The sequence below is a fragment of the Moschus berezovskii genome, chromosome 3 (genome assembly GCF_049115385.1).
Source record: "Moschus berezovskii isolate FMDL1 chromosome 3, NW_MosBer_1.0, whole genome shotgun sequence".
Classification (NCBI taxonomy): Eukaryota; Metazoa; Chordata; class Mammalia; order Artiodactyla; family Moschidae; genus Moschus; species Moschus berezovskii.
The window spans coordinates 87,461,934-87,482,849 of NC_142462.1; the positions used below are offsets into that span (position 1 = coordinate 87,461,934).

General features: G+C 40.2%; 1 protein-coding gene across 2 annotated transcripts in view; it reads right to left on the minus strand.

Annotated features, from left to right (window-relative positions):
- HECW1 (HECT, C2 and WW domain containing E3 ubiquitin protein ligase 1) overlaps positions 1-20,916 on the minus strand; it is a 478,550-nt gene that overhangs the window by 332,909 nt on the left and 124,725 nt on the right. Inside the window, exon 3 of one of the 2 annotated variants that reach the window (XM_088834636.1) lies at positions 18,904-18,916. The exons of the other annotated variant lie outside the window; for it this stretch is intronic. Coding sequence (XP_088690762.1) covers positions 18,904-18,916 — 13 coding nt within the window. The remainder of the gene's footprint in view (positions 1-18,903; positions 18,917-20,916) is intronic. 2 annotated transcript variants of the gene reach the window in all.

The following is a 20,916-nucleotide window of genomic DNA, read 5'->3' on the forward strand; positions in this document are numbered from 1 at the left end:
AACACAGACACAAATTGTTTTGATCTGTTTTGGTCCATGCAGAGTATATTCAAGCTTTCAGAGCTTTCAGCTAAGTGACAATGTTATTTTGAAATCTATTACTTCAGTGAGATTAAAAAAATAAAAGCCAACAGCATTTGGGGAATGAAATTAACAGGGACAAGTATAGAGGCATTTGCAATGTACAAGCCCTTTCCTGACAGGAAAAGGCTCACCATCACACCGTCAGAGTTAGGGCAGGCATGCCAGTCCTCATAGGACAACAAACGACAAACAGTAGAAATCCTAGAGAGTTGAAGTGACATGACCAAAGTTACAATAATAACAAAAACAGAACCAGGGTCAGAGCTTATAGCTTTTTAATTTTTATTCCAAACTCTTTCCCCTTTAACTCCCATGTTCCCTAAATCCACACAAACCATGCTATTTTTATTATTTGATTTACAAAGAAAAATATGCAAGTTAGTGGCATTTTGACTTTTCATATCAGCATCTAAGAATAACTTTAAAATGCAAAGCAGAGGTGTATTCTACTGGTAATCATTGAATCCTATGTGTGTTCTGTATTTTTCAAAAATATTGCTTTCTTTCTTTTTTGGCTGGGCTAACTCTCAGTTGTAGCATGCTAACTCTTAGTTGTGGCATGCAGGATCTAGTTCCCCAACCTGGGATCGAACGCAGGCCCCCTGAATTGGGAGCACAGAGTCTTAGCCACTGTACCACCAGGGGAGTCCCATGTATTCTGTATTGATCTCACAGAAAATTGACAGAATTTCTATTATTACACATGGCTTTTTACTAACCTTTTTGGTAGCCTGAATGATTTCACATTAGTGAGGAAAAAAGTTCTTCACACTAGAAATAACAATTTTATATTTGGAATATTTACCTATATTAACACATAGCTCTCAATATCCAGTTTAATCATTCTAGAATTCCTCATTAATGGAATGTGTTTATCTAGTCTCCTTTCAACAAGCATTTAGCTTGCTTCCTTTTCTTCTCTTTTGCTGTTACAAGCAACGTCATTTTTTTACCTGCAACTCATTATGCACTTGTATGAGGGGTTCCCAAGAATATACACGGGTATGGGTTCATCTGAACAGGAAGACAACCCATCCGCACTTTGGCAGGTGGAGCCCTGATGCTCACCAAAGGGGCAGAACCAGTCTATTCTCCAATCATCTGGGTGGCTCTCACATTCCTATAGTCTTGCCAAACTTGCTCTGTCAGCCTTCTTTGTTTTTAATGGGATGGATGTGAAACAGCATATCATTATAAGTTTAATTTCTCATATTACTGGTACTTTTGACTTATTCCCCATTTGCGACTCTGGGTATTAAAAACAGGCCCATAACCCTTTAATGTCTCTTTTGTGTGCCTTGGTCATTCTTATTCCACTGCCAGGCCCCCGACCAAGCTGTAGCTTCCCAGCAGTTGACCTTCATTCCCCCTCATCCTCCCTCACTTCCATTAGAGGTATTTACCTGCTATCAACATAATCATGTTATTTATTTGCTTAAAACACTAAGTCTGTCATTGCCTTAGAGTTAAGTCCAAATGTGCCAGTACTATAAACTCACCCTCCATAGGCTGGCTTCACCTCTTTTTCCTTTCAGGATTATTCCAGCCACTCCTGCCCACATCCTGCTGTCCAGTGATTCCAGAAACACTTCTTATCCATGTACCTTGTCACATGGTGCTGTTCCTGACTCATAGATGCATGACTAATGTCTTACTGACCCATGTCACTGGTGTTGGGTCTGGTAAATACTAGGTGACCCAGTATGATACATGATACTGACACATGATATTTAACATGGGGCTCAGTCTTCTTTAGAACAGCAAATGCTTCCAGTCATTCGTTTTGTGTGCCTTTTCTACATGCTAGGAATACAAAAGTGAATCAAACAGTGGAAACTCATTTTTTTTTTTCATCATCATGGCATTTACATTCTAGAGTGAGAAGACAGTTAATGAACAAAAATGGAGTTATCTAGTGTTGTAGGAAGTGATGTGAGCTCTGGGGAAGAAGCGAGCATAGACATGAAATAGGGACTGAGGTAGCAGCAGGGTTAGGGGTGCTGTGATAGGGCTGAATCCTAGAAGGAGCGATGGAAGAAGATAAATGGGAAGGAAGGAGGGAGGGAGACAGGTGACTGTCTAGGGGCCATACTTTCCAGGCAAAAGTCGTGGCAAGAGCAAAAGCTCAGAGGAGGAAGCATGCCAGCTCGCTGTGCTGGAAGAAAGCTGGAGCAGAGAGTGGGGAGGAAGGTCGGAGACACAGATGGAGACAGGAGGGAGGGAGGGAGGCATTCAGGCAGCTCATGAATCAGTAAGGACTCTGACTTGGCTCCTAAGAGACAGGAAGTCATGGAAGGGCTTTGAGCAGAGAAGCTGTAATAGGCTCCCTCAGAGTGTGGTGCTATGAACGCCCTGAAGGTGACCAAGAGGAACAGGAAGGAGACAAACTAGGAGACTTGGCAATAATTCCAGTGAGAAATATTGGTGGTCTGAACTAGGCTGGTGGTGAAAAGTTGCTGGATTCTAGACATGCCTTGAAGACAGAAGCCAAGTGTCAGCTGCTGGACTGGACATGCAGTATGAGTGCAAGAGATGGATGACTCCATTTTTTGACATGAGCAAAATGTAAGGATGGATCTGCCATGAACTGAGATGGAGAAGGGAGTGGAGTAGGGTTTAAGAGGAAAAACAAGAATTCCACTTTGGACATTTTATGTTTGAAAATGCTTATTAGACATCCAGGTAGATCAATAAAGACAAGTCTGGCATTCGGGGGGAGGCATGAAATGGGAACAAAACTTTGCAAGTCAGCAGTACATAGGTGAAACTGAAAGTCCTAAGAAAAGATGGGATCACTGGGTTGGTGAATGGAGAGAAGAGAGGAAGTCAAAGGCTAGAGCCTAGGGGCACCTCTACGAGTAGAGGGGAAGGAGGAAGAACCTGCAAAGGAGACACAGAAGTCAAGGTGGCCATGAAGGTCTTTCCAATGGCTTTGGGGAGATAAAGTAAAGGTCACAAACCTTACATAGATCAGGTTTCCAGATTAATTTTATAAACTGAAGCATCTGTGCAAGCTGCCCCCTACTGAAGTTGGCTTTTGTAGAAGAAAAACAGTTTCTCCAGATTCTAATTCAGAAATAGCAGCAGAAAAAAAAAAAGTTATTAAAAGATTTGACCCCAGAAACTGCCAAGTTGCTTCAGTCATGTCCGACTCTGTGTGACCCCATAGATGGCAGCCCACCAGGTTCCTCTGTTCCGAGGATTCTCCCAGCAAGAATATGAGTGGGTTGCCATTTCTTTCTCCAATGGGTGAAAGTGAAAAGTGAAAGGGAAGTTGCTCAGTCATGTCTGACTCTTCTCAATCCCATGGGGTGTAGCCCACCAGGCTCCTCCATCCATGGGATTGATTCTCCAGGCAAGAGTATTGGAGTGGGTTGCTATTTCCTTCTCCATGACCACAGAAAGAGGAACTGTAATTTTCTTGTGCTGTTCTTCAAACCACTTCAACCATCTTCTTCAAAGTCTACGTTAGGAAAATAGCTGATTTTATGCTAAACATGCCCCCAGTGCAAACACTCTTACACAAAGCACCATACAGACATAAATGTACCATAATTTTATAAGACATGTGAGATAGAGAGATGGAATCAGACTTTATTGGACAGAAAGGTGAGTTGGTTCACAACGGTGGCATCTGATTTCTGACAGGAACAGAATAAAGAGACAGAGTAGGTGATTAAATAGTTAATTTCACTAGGGGATTGTGAGTAGAAAAAATACGGGAGACCCCAGTAAGCTAATGATCACTCAAGAAAGCAGGTTTGCTTAACCACAAAACCAAGCAGGCTTGCCTATCAACAAAACCACGCCGCAGAAGCATGTGACATGGCCCAGAACAATGAAACAATGGTGGCATGAGACTCACATCCTGCCTAGTGAGCTCAGTAAGTTAATGATCTCTAGGACATGCTCTCTGCGCACAGAAATAATTTATGGAAAGGTGCTCACTGTACAGAGAACTGAAACAACATTTACGGTCCTGGCTTGACCATGGAGAGACAAGAAAACGCCTCTGCCCAACTTGGAGGAGGAACTGATGATGGAGGCATGATGTCTATCCAAGAATTTTCCCTCTGATTATAGAAATGTAGTCCACCAAGTACATGGCATGGCACCCTCTTGTTCTACTGCTTATAAGCCTCACAAGTGTCCTATTCTAATGTATCACTTATCACTGCCTCTCATTAAATTCTTTCTGCAGTAAAGGATAAAGGATCAGAGCTCTTCAGAGTCCTCTGAAATACCATCAGAGTCCCCTGAAACGCCACCTAACAGTTTCATTCCCAGAGCAAAGAAAACCCAGATGGTCCAAACGAATCAAGATTGCTTCCTCCTAACTTACAGTACTCTACCCTACTGGTTTTCCTGGGGAACTTTGGAAAAATACTGAATTTCCCACAGACTTAAAAGGCAGACTCTGATTCTGTAGGTCTGGGTAAGGCCTGAGACTCCGCATTACTATAATCTTCCAGATGAGGACATGATCTGGTCCCAGGACCACATTTCAAACAGCAAGGATCTACACTCCATAATCATTTCTACAAAAAGTTATTTGACATCACCACGTATGATAATAAAATGCAGTCAACTAGACTATTAAAAGCTAGTTCTCCAGACATTGCATGTAGCAAATATTTACTGAACATTTATTATGCATGAGTCTTGACGTGAGAGGCTTCAAGAGATACAGAGACTAAGGCCATTAAAAGGTCAAGGTCCTGACCAGTTAGGAAGGATCAATAGACTTCAACACAGGTGTCTTCTTTGATTGGCCTGTATATACGTCATCCTTGGGCTACAGAGATCAAAACATAAAATGACCTGAACACTCAGCACCAGAAACCAAAGACTCTCCCTAATCCTTTAATGCGGTACCAGGTACCACCTCAGACCTTGTTCTGTGTGTCTCTTCTTTGGGCTGGTTCTGACTTGCATCCTTTGCTGTAATAAAATTGCAATTTTAAAGATAGCACTTTCCTGTGTTCTGAGTCATTCTGGAGAATTACTGAACTGGAAGGTAGTAAGAACTCCAGAATTTGCGGCCAGTTGGTCAGAAGAGTAAGTGACCTTGGGGCCCCAGCAGTGGGGGACCTGGGCTTGTGGTAGTGGTGTATGGAGGCCTTAACCTCTGAAGTGTCGCCCAGTGCCAGGTAGTTGGCGCCAGAGTCTGCCTCAGTTTCCTGAGCAGCACTGCCTTAGATGGCTGCCTGACTGATTGATGCTGTATCAATGTCCTCTGCCCAGAAGAACCTTTCCCTTGACACCTCCCAACCCTCCTGGGGATTTGCTCCCAACTAATGAACATGACATTTTCTTCACCTTTAACTTTGCTCATCAAGTACCATCAATCCAGAGAATGACTAAGGCTTCAACAGTCCATCAGTAAAATGCCCATGGATATAAACACAGACCAAGTTCAGGCTTGCCATGCCTCCCAGGACACTGAGATGTGTGCAGTGTGTCACAGGCACAAGCAGCCAGTCTTTCGTCTGCATCGAGCCATACCCCCTTCCCACCTCCTCTTTCTCCACTCCAACATGTCAGGTGCTTCTAGGGTAAGGCCATCCACCCAGGCATACTACACTGAATCACTGTCACTTTCAAATCCATGATACATCTTATCCTCTTGTTGCCAAAATAACCTGAGCTCTAGAGAAGTTAAGAGCAAGTTCTCAAGGTGACCCAGCACTGCTGCATGCGAAAGAAGAACGACTTCTCTCACTGTTCTCTCAGATCCTGTTGCTGCTCAGAAACAAGAATTCAATCTGTGATCTAAAAAGGGTTGAATGGTCCAGCATTGTGATATTGATTTTCTAAGCTAAAAATACAAGATGAACTATCAGTTTTCACCTACAAAATTCTGTTCTAAAAGCTTCACAATCTTTTTTGACATGGATTTTTTTGGGCCATTTTCATGGGCCTTTTTCAAAGGGGAGGATAAAACGTCTCCTAGGACTTGGTTGTACTCTGCCCCTCTGCCGCTTGACCACCACACAAGACTTCCTGCCTTTTCTTCCAGCTCAGACTTTCCTCTTCTGGAAACTTCTCCCCTCTCTAGCTTCACAAGAGCAAGTACTATAATCCAGGCTTGCCCTAGATAACAGCACTCCTGGGCCAATGCAGAGATGGATGTGGCAACTGCTGGAGCTAATTGGCTAGACAGTGACCAACAAGAGATCCTTTCCTGCTGATTCCAAGACACATGAGTGGTAGATGTTATTTCCACGAGATCATCCAAACCTCAGGCCACGTAAAGACATGGACAAGTAAAGAAATACAGTCCAGAAAGAAAACTGGAGAGAAACCTAAGCCCCTTTCGATTTTGCAAGTGAATCTGTCTGTTGTATAATTTTACAACACTGCTTCTTCTCTACTGCTTTTGTCATCATTTAAATAGGTTCTCTTCCTTGCAAGCCATGATTCTAGAGGGAATAAGACATACCTTCCTCTCTAGGACACCGAGATTCACCCACAAATGGAAAGAAGCTGCAATAGATCTAATTTGATATAGACATTCAACCATAATCCAATGCCCACCCTATTTAACAGAATTCATGCATTTTAAACTAGGAAGAAACATGTTTCTTATTTCTTATCTGCATTCCCAGGGAGGGACGTCATTTAGCTGGAGCCAGGAATAAATTTCACAAATCTGAGACTCAATTATAATTTATAGTACTGGATTCAGGATCAGAATTCAGGCATAAATTGTCTATGAAGCAAAATATGGAGAAAAGATAAAAGAGAGTCTCAAATTTCTCTAGTAGATTTTAAAATTTCATTTCATTAGATCAGGGGCCAGTTTGGTAGTATAATTGGTAATAAACTGTTGTCATTAAACATGTGTGTGGTCTAGGGGTGGGACACAAGACAGTGTAACCAGAGCAGGACTGTTTAAAAGGTGCCACAACAGACTCTAATTCCACTTATGATTAGAGCTTGAGTAGTATTCCCTTGAGAGCTAGTCCAAGGATCTTTTAGTCCAGGAATTCTTTAAGGATGTGACAAATGTGTAATGTTTGTCACTCTGCTAAAGGCAAGCAGGATGTGTGCTGAAACCTTGGCCTCTGGGTTGACAAAACATCTGGAGAGCAGTATCAGGCAATGTCTTCAGTTTATTATGGCCCAGGAAACAGAAAAAGGCAATAGTGTTGATGACTAAGCTGGATGGGCTGCTTGCTGCCATAGCTGAGATCTTTCAGGTTTCAAAAATCTGTTTCATCTCACCATACTCAAATTTCATCTCATAAAACCAAGATCACACAAAGTGACAGTCAGATTCATCCATGAGTCTTCCAAGTCTGCTCTCTGACTCAGAGGACCTGAGTCTACTCCCATAAAACATTGGGAAAACATTTCTCCTTCATGGGGGTCAGGCATTTCAAAGAAACTACAGTGGTTTCTTCCTGACCCCTTCCTCTGTGTGTATCTCCCATGCCATCCCTACAAGTCCTCTTGAGTCAGCAAAGACCAGCAAGATAAGCAGGAAAGCTTTCAAGATCGTGATGATCAAAGAGGAGATTTTATTTTCCAATATCTGTGGACCATTTACAAAAACTATTATACAAGGATCATAAGCAAACACTGGATAAATTACAAAAGTTAGCACAAAGATGGATGACATTTTCTGACCACAAAGAAACTACACTGTGTGCTTAGCCACATCAGTCATGTCCGACTCTTTGCAACCCCATGGACTGTAGCCTACCAGGCTTCTCCGTCCATGGGATTTTCCAGGCAGGAGTACTGGAGTGGGTTGCAATTTCCTTCTCCAGGGGATCGCCCCAACCCAGGGATTGAACCCAGGTCTCCTGCACTGCAGGCAGACGCTTTACCCTCTGAACAACCAGGAAGCCAAGAGGGAAAAAACAAGCAATATTAATAATATGAAAGGAGATTACAGTTATCACTATTGATAGAAAAAGTGATTTTAAATGATTTTTAAAAAGGTATCTAAAGCGCTAGTAAAATAAATTCTAAACTCCTCATGAAAACATTAATTTTTTGAAAATATGACTTCTGTTCTAACATAAAGACTTTTCTTCTACAATAAATAATCCTGAGATTTGTAAATATGGAAGAAATTCAAAACAACTTTAAAGTGTTTTTTGTTCACCAGAAAATTACTTCATAAACTCAAACAATTAACAATTATTGCAAAATTTCTCTAATTCAGAAGGTACAAGGTAGTTTCCTAAAATAATAATTATGTCAGGCTCCTTCTTCAAAAACTAGAGTTTGTGCATTCTTGAGGTAAAAGATGAAAAATTCTAAATCAAGATACAGAAAATTAACCCAGAAATATGTTTAAAGAAAAATAATCATTAACAGAGGGGAATTTAATTCTTTTACCCAAATGGTGTGCTAACAAACTAGCTTTCGGAGTGGCACGTGGTCTTTCCTGATTTCTGGACTATGAATTCTCCAATTATGTTGATTTCAAGTTCACTTCCGTTCAGTCACTCAGTCATGTCCAACTCTTGTGAACCCATGTACCACAACACACCAGGCCTCCCTGTCCATCACCAACTCCCAGACTTCACTCAAACTCATGTCCATTGAGTCGGTGAGGACGTCCAACCAGCTCATCCTCTGCTATCCCCTTTTCCTCCTGCCTTCAATCTTTCCCAGCATCAGGGTCTTTTCAAATGAGTTAATTCTTCTCATCAGGTGGCCAAAGTACTGGAGTTTCAGCTTCAGCATCAGTCATTCCAATGAATATTCGGGGCTGATTTCCTTTAGGATGGACTGGTTGGATCTCCTTGCAGTCCAAAGGACTCTCAAGAGTCTTCTCCAACACCACAGTTCAAAAGCATCAATTCTTCAGCACTCAGCTTTCTTTATAGTCCAACTCTCACATCCATACACGACTACTGGAAAAACCATAGCTTTGACTAGACAGAACTTTGTTGGCAAACTAATGTCTCTGCCTTATAATATGCTGTCTAGGGTGGTCATAACTTTTCAACCAAGGAGCAAGCGTCTTTTAATTTCATGGCTGCAGTCACCATCTGCAGTGATTTTGGAGCGCCCCAAAATAAAGTCTGTCACTGTTTCCACTGTTTCCCCATCTATTTGTCATGAAGTGATGGGACCAGATCTTAGTTTTCTGAATGTTGAGCTTTAAACCAACGTTCTCACTCTCCTCTTTCACTTTCATCAAGACGCTCTTTAGTTTTTCTTTTCTTTCTGCCATAGTGTGGTGTCATCTGCATATCTAAGGTTATTGATATTTCTCCTGGCAATCTTGATTCCAACTTGTGCTTCATCCAGCGCAGCATTTCAAATGATGTACTCTGCATATAAGTTAAATAAGCAGTGTGACTACATATAGCCTTGACGTACTCCTTTCCCTATTTGGAACCAGTTTGTTGTTCCATGTCCAGTTCTAACTGTCGCTTCTTGACCTACATACAGATTTCTCAGGAGGCAGGTCAGGTGGTCTGGTATTTCCAACTCTTGAAGAATTTTCCACAGCTTGCTGTTATCCACACAGTCAAAGGCTTTGGCGTAGTCAATAAAGTAAATGTTTTTTCTGGAGCTCTCTTGCTTTTTCAATGGCAAAACGGATGTTGGCAGTTTGATCTCTGGTTCAGCTGCCTTTTCTAAATCCAGCTTGAACTTCTGGAAGTTCATGGTTCATGTACTGTTGAAGCCTGGCTTGGAGAATTTTGAGCATTACTTTGCTAGCATGTGAGATGAATACAATTGTGAGGTAGTTTGAGCATTGTTCAACATTGCCCTCCTTTGGGATAAGAATGAAAACTGACTTTTTCCAGTCTTGTGGCCATTGCTGAGTTTCCCAAATGTGCTGGCATATTGAGTGTAGCACTTTCATAGCATCATCTTTAAGGATTTGAAATGGTTCAACTGGAATTCCATCACCTCCACTGGCTTTGTTTGTCGTGATGCTTCCTAAGGCCCACTTGACTTTGCACTCCAGGATGTCTGGCTCTAGGTGAGAGATCACACCATTGTGATTATTTGGGTCATGAAGATCTTTTTTGTATAGTTCTTCTGTGTATTCTTGCCACCTCTTCTTAATATCTTCTCTTCTGTTAGGTCCATACAATTTCTGTCCTTTATTGTGCCCATCTTTGCATGAAAAGTTCCCTTGGTATCTCTAATTTTCTTGAAGAGATCTCTAGTCTTTCCCTTTTTCCTCTATTTCTTTGCATTGATCACTGAGGAAAGCTTTCTTATCTCTCCTTGCTATTCTTTGGAACTCTGCATTCAAATGGGTATATCTTTCCTTTTCTCCTTTGCCTTTAGCTTCTCTTCTTTTCTCAGCTATTTGTAAGGCCTCCTCAGACAACCATTTTGCCTTTTTGCATTTCTTTTTCTTGGGGATGGTCTTGATCACTGCTTCCAGTAGAATGTCACGATCCTCTGTCCATGGTTCTTCAGGCACTCTGTATATCAGATCTAATCCCTTGAGTCTATTTGTCACTTACACTGTATAATCGTAAAGGATTTGATTTAGGTCATGCCTGAATGGTCCAGTGATTTCCCCTACTTTCTTCAATTTAAGTCTGAATTTGGCAATAAGGTGTTCATGATCTGAGTCACAGTCAGCTCCCAGTCTTGTTTTTGCTGACTGTATAGAGCTTCTTCATCTTTGGCTGCAAAGAATATAATCAATCTGATTTTGGTATTGACCATCTGATGATGTCCATGTGTAGAGTCTTCTCTTGTGTTGTTGGAAGAGGGTGTTTGCTATGAGCAGTGTGTCCTCTTGGCAAAACTCTATTAGCCTTTGCCCTGCTTTATTCTGTACTCCAAGGCCAAATTTGCCTGTTACTTCAGATTTCAAGTTATCAACGGTTTAAAACCAGGCTCCCCAAATTCCTGAAAAAGTAGCAATTATTTCTTGTGAGCCGTTGTCTGAGCAAATGTTTTTCAGGACCCATTGCTCTTCCATGTGGCAATACCACCTCTAGGAAAGTAAACTGAAGATTCACTTCCAGAATATGAAAACACAGATGCAGGTGGTTATCCACTGCAGTCTTACAAAACACTGAAAACTATCTCAATGATCACGCATAGGATGCTGCTGAATAAACTTTATACAGTACACACCTTAATAGGCACCTTCTGTTTCCCTAAAGGGTCCTACTCTCTATTCCTCACATCCACTTTGGTTGACTACTCCCCATGTTTTTCTAGTACCAGGTCAGTTATCAGTGACTCTGGGAAGTTTTCACTTACATACTGGCTGAGATATGTGCTATATACTTATCATGTTTATCGTTACAGTAACATAAACTTGCAAGAGTTATTTTCATGTGGGTTTTATTATAAATCTTTTGCTTTCTTTAAACATTCTGATCACATAACCACTAACTGCATCTTTTAAAAACTATGTAATTACCCCAGGGTCACAAGGATGGTTCAATATATGCAAATCAATCAATGTAATGCATCACTTCAACAAAAGACAAAACCACATGATCATCTCAATAGATGCAGTAAAAGCACTTGATAAAATTCACTATCCATTTCTTTACACTAACAATGAAATATGAGAAAGGGAATGTAAACAAACAATCCCTTTTAAAATGGCATCAAAAATACTAAGGAATAAACCTTACCAGAACTATAAAACATTAATAAAGGAAATTGAAGATGATGAAAATAAATGGAAAGCTATATCATGTTATTGAATTGGAAGAATTAATATTGTTAAAAATGGCCATACTACACAAAGCAATTTACAGATTTAATGAGATCCCATGACATTTTTCACAAAACTAGAACAAATAATCCTAAAATTTATATGGAACCATAAGAGACCCAGAATTGTCAAAGCAATCCTTAGGAAAGAGAACATAATGGATGGCAGACTTTGGACAATACTACAAAGCTACAGTAATCAAAACAGCATGGTATTGGCACAAAACACATATGGAACAATGAAACAGAATAGAGAGTGTAGAAATAAATCCACACACCTACGGACAATTAAACTTTTCAAAGGAGGCAAGAATATACAATGTAAAAAAGACAGTCTTCAGCAACTGCTGTCAGAAAATTTGGAAGCTACAAAATTTGTACATCAAAGAAATTAGAACACACCCTAACACCATATATAAAATAAACTCAAAATGGCTTAAAGACTAAATATAAGGCATGACACCATAAAACTCTGAGAAGAGAACATAAGCAAAACATTCTCTGACATAACTCATACTAATGTTTTAAGTCAGTCTCCCAAAGCAATAGAAATAAAAGCAAAAATGAATAAATGGGACCTAATCAAACTTACAAGCTTCTGTACATCAAAGGAGAACATAAACAAAAAGACAACAAAAATATTCAGAGAAAATATTTCACATGATGAGACCTACAAAGGCTTACTTTCCAAAATACACAAATAGCTCATGTAACTCAATAACAAAAAAACAAAGCCACGCAATCAAAAAATGGGCAGATGACCTATATAGACATTTCTCCATAGAATACATACAGATGGCCAATAGGCACATGAAAAGATGCTCAACATCACTGATTATTAGAGAAATGCAAGTCAAAAATGCAATGAGGTACCACCTCACACCAACCTAAATGGCCATCATTAACAAGTTTACAAATAATAAATATAGGAGAGGGCATGGAGTAAAGGGAACCCTCTTATACTGTTGGGAATGTTAATTGGTGCAGCCATTATGGAAAACAGTATGAAGATTCCTCAAAAACCTAAAAATAGAATTGCCATATGATCCAGCAATCCCACTTCTGGGCACACACCCAGACAAAACCTTAATTCAGAAAGACACATGCACCCCTATGTCCACAGCAGCACTTATTTACAACAGTCAACACACAGAAGCATCCTAAATGTCCAGCAACAGAGAAATGGATAAAGAAAATGTGGTGTATACAAACATACAATGGAATATTACTTAGCCATAAAAGAGAATGAAATAATGCGTTTTGCAGCAACACGAATGGACCTAGAGATTATCATATTAAGCATAGTAAGTCAGAAAGAGAAAGACAAATACCATATGATATCACTTAAATGTGGAATCTAAAATTTGACACAAAGGAACTTATCAATGAACTCATGGACTTATAGACTCATGGACTTATAGAACAGAATTGTGGTTGCCAAGGTGTAAGGGTGGGGAAGGATTGGGAGTCTGGGATTAGCAGATGCAAACTAATATAATTAGGATGGATGAACAACAAGGTCTTACTGTATAGCACAGGAAACTATATCCAATATCCTGTGATAAGCCATAAAGGAGAGAATGTGAAAAACAATACAAATATGCATGACTGAGTTGCTTTGCTGTACAGCAGAAGTTAACACAAATTAGGCCTTGGCCTTTGAAAAAGATGGCAGAGTAGAAGGATGTGCACTAATCTTCTCCTGTGAGAACACCAAGATCACCACTAGCTGCTGAACAACCATCTATAGGAGAATCTTGTTCTCCTACCTCCATTTTGGTAGAATGTATCTACCAAAAGAAGATGCCCTGCATTCAAGGGCAAAGGAGAAGCTCCAACAAGATGGTTCAGTTCAGTTCAGTTCAGTCGCTCAGTCGTGTCCGACTCTTTGCGACCCCATGAATTGCAGCGCGCCAGGCCTCCCTGCCCATCACCAACTCCCGGGTTCACTCAAACTCATGTCCACAGAGTCGGTGATGCCATCCAGCCATCTCATTCTCTGTCGTCCCCTTCTCCTCCTGCCCCCAATCCCTCCCAGCATCAGAGTCTTTTCCAGTGAGTCAACTCGTCGCATGAGGTGGCCAAAGTATTGGAGTTTCAGCTTCAGCATTAGTTCTTCCAATGAACACCCAGGACTGATCTCCTTTAGGATGGACTGGTTGGATCTCCTTGCAGTATAAGGGACTCTCAAGAGTCTTCTCCAACACCACAGTTCAAAAGCATCAATTCTTTGGTGCTCAGCTTTCTTCACCATCCAACTCTCACATCCATACATGACCACTGGAAAAACCATACCCTTGACTGGACGGACCTTGGTTGGCAAAGTAATGTCTCTGCTTTATAATATGCTATCTAGGTCAGTCATAACTTTCCTTCCAAGGAGTAAGCGTCTTTTAATTTCCTGGCTGCAATCAGCATCTGCAGTGATTTTGGAGCCCCCCAAAATAAAGTCTGACACTGTTTCCACTGTTTCCCCATCTATTTCCCATGAAATGATGGGACCAGATGCCATGACCTTAGTTTTCTGAATGCTGAGCTTTAAGTATAACTCAACCATAAAAAGAGCAAAATAATACCATTTACAGCAACATGGATGGATCTGGAGATTGTCATTACTAAGTGAAGTCAGACAGAGAAAGACAAATATGTAGTATCTTTTATATGTGCAATCTACAAAAAGGGTACAAATGAACTTATCTACAAAACAGAAGTAGAGCCACAGATGTAGAAAACAAACATAATTACCAAGGTATAAGGAGGTGAGGGATAAATTGGGAGATTGTGATTGACATATACATACTGCTATTTATATAAAATAGACAACTACTAAGGACCTACTGTATAGCACAAGAAACTCTATTTAGTACTCTGTAATGGCCTATATGGGATACCAATCTTTAAAAAAAAGTGGATATATGTATATGTATAACTGATTCATTTTGCTGTACACCTTTAACTAACATAGCATTGTAAATCAACTATATTCCAATAAAAATTTTAAAAAAGAAAGCATGCTTCTAACAAACAATAATCAATAAGGTACAGTTTTGATCCAAATAAATCATACAAAGTGATTTGAAGAATTATTGACATTAAAACATTATTAGAAATGCATCTCTCAATCATACAAATAGGGTCATTTCAAGTAACTCATGTATTTGTGACTAATATGACATTGCTAGAATGATTTAGGCTTCCAAGTTAATGCAATTCCTTTTAAAAATTATTATTATTATTACTACAGAATTAAGGAATAACATATATTAGTAATATAAATAAATAGATATGAGTGGAAATTACTTTATTATAGCAATATTACACAAGTCTTTTAACTACTTCCAAGTTTTATACTCTAAGTCCCATTATCATTCCTCTTCAAAATTATTTTTAATGATCATACGCCAACAACTCAATTAGTTCCTGCTTCAGTTTGGCGAAAGTAAAAAACTGAAGAAAACTTGACTTGGAAAAGATTTGCTCAGTGTCGTTCATTTTCTGGGAAATATACACAAAAGATTTACCAAGATTTATCAGGTAATCAGGATTACACTTTCACTTAGAGGTATATCAATTAATTCATGAAGAGTTGGGGAAATTTATATATTATTAATTTCATTGCACTTTTACCAGTAAATATTTTTAATAAATTTGTTTTATATCAGTCTATGTTTTAAGTATGCTGCTGCTGCTGAGTCACTTCAGTCGTGTCCGACTCTGTGTGACCCCTTAGACGGAAGCCCACCAGGCTCCCCCGTCCCTGGGATTCTCCAGGCAAGAACACTGGAGTGGGTTGCCATTTCCTTCTCCAATGTGTGAAAGTGAAAAGTGAAAGTGAAGTCACTCAGTCGTGTCTGACCCTTAGCGATCCCACGGACTGCAGCCTACCAGGCTCCTCCATCCATGGGATTTTCTAGGCAAGAGTACTGGAGTGGCTTGCCATATACTTTTGTCATAATCCTGGAGCTACAGATCTGATCATTTCTATTTATAGAAAATATCTACCATATAATATAAATTGTAAAATCAGTTCTATTTATCAAACCAATTATCCAAATTAGAGTTTTTTGATTCAAAAAAGGTCTGACCTCATTCTAAAATTTGAAACTAATGTGCTAATGCACATTTCAAAGAGTATTGTAAATATGACTAGAAATAAAGTGAAAGATGCAACTTTTAAGTTAGATTACTAAAAATTCCAGTAAGATCAAAATGATAAAAAAATCTAATACTTGTCCTTTTTATAGTAACTTATATAAACAAGATAATAAATCATTCTCATTACTTACTTTGTTCTAGTGAAATGTAATTTGCAGCTAAAATTACCAGTTATTTGAGAAGAGAAGAGCATGATAATAGCTTTTGCATTCCTTCTATAACTGTGCATATATGATTTGCTTCCAAAGGACAATTAAATGAATCTCATGTATTATAAAAATCCTAAATAACTCCAATAATTTCATTAGATGTAGTTATTAAAATTTTAGAAAGTGAAAAGAATACAATGCTAAAAATAATCTAGCAGCTAGATATATTAAAATTTTATTTTTTATTAATTTAGTAGGAAGAAAATAGTAAACATTTCATAATATGAAAAACAATTATAAAGAAAGAATTTATGATATGATTTGAAAAACTAGAATTTGCCTGCCTTAATTAAACAACATACTGCTAATCTGCAAGAAGCCAGGTAAAAGTTATACTGAGGAATTTTATTTAATAGCCTTGAAAATGCTGGTCATTAAAGGAAACATCTGGAATCAATGGCCCTTGTGGTGAGACCTGAGGACAGATGTGAAGAAGTGCTTACATTTAAACATGGGTAGGCTTGTTTTTGTTTTTGTTTTACTGCAGGCCTTTATTGGTGGCTACCTTTAAATGGTGGCTCAGATTCCACAAGCAGATTCTTTATTGTCTGAGCAAGAGGGAAGTCCTCCACTATATTACCTTAAATGGAGAAACCATGGGGTTCTGGACGTCAGATCACCCCATCACAAAACACCACTCCTGTTTCTCCTCTGTGACTCTGAGATATTACTTACTCTTTAAAGTGTGAAAGTGATAGTCACTCAGCCAAGTCTGACTCATTGCGACCCTATGGACTGTAGCCTGCCGGGCTCCTCTGTCCATGGGATTCTCCAGGCAAGAATACTGGAGTGGGTTGCCATGCCCTCCTCTAGGGTATCTTCTCAACCCAGGGATCAAACCCAAGCCTCCCACAGTGCAGGCAGATTTCTTACTATCTGAGCCACCAGGGAAGCCCTAATTACTCCTTACTCTCCTGGAAACCCAGCCTCATTTTACTTTGGCTTCTTCTCATAAGCATTCAAACACATTGGCTCCTCTCCTATGTTCCTCTCACCCTGATAATTAGTTTATTCTCTTCCTTTCTCAGCAGACTTGTAGAAAGACATTCTCTGGGCTTTACTCCTCCACGTCTCTCTCAAAGTTTTGCCAGCTGTATCCTGGTTGCAAACCCACCCTTCAACTGAAACTTCTCTCACAGAGGAAAAAAAATAAGGTGGGGGCTCCTTCTTGCTAATTCCAATCAGTAAGAGGCAGGAGAGACAGGGAGAAGTTCCCTCGCAAATATTACAGGGCTTCACAGAGCAGACAGGAGAGCTGACATAACCCTGAGAAAGAAAAACACGTCAGCCTGAAATAGAGAACTGGAATCCAGAGGGAGCTACTCTGGAAGCAAAGTGATGCCTCGTGTGTCTGCAGAATGTCACACACCCACGGTCTCTGACTGAGGACATCTGCCTGGGGGGGGGGGGGGTCATCTGCTTCTGAGTCACAGGAGTGACAGGGAAGCATCCATCTTCAGAGGGCCAGTGTGCCCAATGCCATCCAGAAACCATTCATCACCATAGGATCGTAGGCAAGTTTATCAAGAAGGCTTGGTGGCTTTGATGTCAGTGTTATGCTAGCTTCATAAAACTACTTGAGATTTCATGAAACAGGGCCAGTTTAGCTGATGTGAAAGGTCCCTGCCTCCCACTCTTGATGCTTTCCTACCTGCTTCAAATATAGCTGACCTTTGAAGAACATAGGTTTGAACACCCCAGGCCCACTTAAATGTAAACTTTTTCCAATAGTAAATTTTACAACATGACACAGTCCTCACTGGTTGAATCCCTGGATGCTGAACCATGGATTTGGAGGGCCACCTATATGTTATATGTGGATTTTTGACAGTGTAAAGTCAACACCCTAACTCTTGAGTTGTTAAGTCACTTGTCATGTTAAGTCACTTGTCATGTTAAGTCATGTAAGTGTCATGTTAAGTCGCTTCAGTCCTGTCTGACTCTTTGTAATCTCATGGACTATAACCCGCAGGGCTCCTCTGTCTGTGGGATTCTCCAGGCAAGAATACTGGAGTAGGTTGCCATGCCTTCTTCCAGGGGATCTTCCCAACCCAGAGACTGAATCTGCATTTCTTGTGTCTCCTGCATTGATAGGTGGGTTCTTTACCACTAGTGCCAACTGGGAAGTCCTTGTTCAAGGGTCGACTGTACACAAAAATGTTAAATGAGATGCTATTCTGTGTCTATATCCAAGTTCAATACCAAAAGAGATGAATGAAGAATGAAGCTTTCCCCAGAAATGTACTCTTAATCAACCAGTTTGGAATCTTCTGGTCAGCACCAGTGAGGTAAGCCATCAGGTGGGCCCTGTCCATCCCCCAGAGGAAGAGAAGGGTTTCTGCATGATAAAAGATGATCTGGCCCCACAAAACCCTTTCTTTCCCTTTGTTAATGACTACCTTATCCCACCTTTTTGTCCATAAAAGAATGAAGAGAAAACTAAAAGCCAGAGCAGTTTGGCTAAAGCTGAAGACAAATGTAGGCACAGATGTTTCAGAGCTGGATGCAAAGGAAAGCACAGGTGATTCGGAACTGGATGCTGGTCTTAACCCTGGGGAACATGGCTTTTGATGAGTCCAGACCTCCAGTTCCATGCCAGAAGCTGGAAGCCATGGAAAACTGACTTGTGCTTAAGTAGAGAAGAAACACCAGCCCAGGGAAACAGAAACAACAAAGAGGCCAAGATTGATAGGAATTATGTAAGAGAAATATGCCCCAGACCTAACCCACCAACAGACATGGGCTGTCAAAAATTACCACGCAGATGATCAGAAATTAACACACACAGCCAAAAACTACCATTAAAAAATCACCCTGAACCAGGCCATGGCATGTGGTCTGGATAGTAAACGTGACTATCCCACTGAGACACAATGGTGGCCCAGAAACATGGTATGCTCCATCAGAGACAGTCATCAGGTAAAAAAAAAAAAAGGGAGACTTTAAACCTAAAACCAGAAAGAGCAGAACAATCTGAGAGAACCTCTAACTTGGTTAACAGGAAAAACCACAGGCTCCAAATGGCATCACTGGGGCTCGCTGATAGCACACCTAGATTTAACACCTCACCTAACTACAGTTTCAGCTTTCCCCAGAAATGTACTCTTAATCAACCAGTTTGGAATCTTCTGGTCAGCACCAGTGAGGTAAGCCATCAGGTTGGCCCTGTCCATCCCCCAGAGGAAGAGAAGGGTTTCTGCATGATAAAAGATGATCTGGCCCCACAAAACCCTTTCTTTCCCTTTGTTAATGACCACCCTACCCCACCTTTCTGTCCATAAACCATCTTCCATTCTGTACCCCTCCACAGTTGCTATATGGGATACTGTCAATTATTAAATAAAATCAAGTAGACCTTCAAATGTATTTAAATTTTGTTTTTCAACAGCTCAATGGTAGTATCAAGAGTGAATCAGACCAAATCAAGGCAGGGTGCCCTTGAATCCCACCTCAATACACTGTCTTTCTTGCTATTTCCAAGGGCTGTTGGTGAGTTTCTCTCAGTTGATCTCTGCTCGTTTTGCATTCAAGCATCAGATCTAATTGATTTTTTAGACCACAATTTCCTTGAATGGAAAACTCCAGGCCTTAATTCTGCCCCCAGATTCCATGTTGGGAATTGCTATAGTTTCCCTTGTTGGGAATCCTTCTTCCAAATTCCAAGTCATTGGGAACTCTTGGTGGCAGCTGCAGGTCTCCATTTGTTCAGAATCAGTCTGCAGTCCCCATACTTTGAGGTTTGCTGATTCAACTGGTTATTTTATGTTTAACAACTGTGGCCCTGGAAGTTGCATATATCTAACAAGAGGGCAAGATTTTACCAAAAACCTAGATTTACAATGGTCATCTTGGGAAATGTTTCAATTAAACAGGATTGTTTATCTAAGAAATGTACTTGAGAGCAAGGAATACCAAACTAGACAAATAGAATGGGATGCCTGCTTTAATTGGTATGCAGAGGCTTACAAAAGCCTTCAAATTTCCAAAATGGCTTCATTAAAAGACTCATTACAAAAGGCTAATGAAAAATGAAAGATGCAAGAGGTAGCTAATACAAAAGACAACAGGACTGATATAACTGTTATGGCTCCTTCCCCTTCTTTCTCATCAGAGTATGCACATTTTACTAATTCTCTGTTTGAACTCTCTTTCTACTTCAAAGAGACTATTAGACAGTTGTCATTTAAAACAAAAACTACCTGAGGTTACAGACAGACATCCTCATGTATTTTTCACACCTTGGTCAAAGACTGAACTAAGAGCACAGTTAAAGAATTTTCTAGGACTTCCCTGGTAGCCCAGTAGCTAAGACTCCACTGTCCCAATGCAGGGGGACCATGTTCCACCCCTGGTCAGGGAATAGATCCCATATGCCACAACTAAGAGTTCGCAGTGAAGATCAAAGATCTCAAGTGCCACGACTTAGACCCAGAGCGGCCAAATAAATAAAAAAAAATAAATTAAAAAAAAGAGCTTCCTAAACCTAGGGAGGAACCCCCAAAACCTTTGAAGAATTTAGAGTTGCTATCTTGGCTTATGAACCTAGGCTGCCAGATCTTTACCAACTTGTGCACATGCTGGTAGGACCTGGGGAAGCCCCCCTGCACAATGAATGCAGAAAGCAAGATGGCAAGACCAGGAGAATAATATTCGAGGTTCTCAACTGGAAAGGGCTCCAAAAATAGCAAGTAACTTTTACAAGCTATTCTTACAGTCTTCCCTGCCTTCACTGACCATCTATTATTCAAACATGCAAACAAACAAAAAATAGATGAATCTGACCGACTTTAGAAGT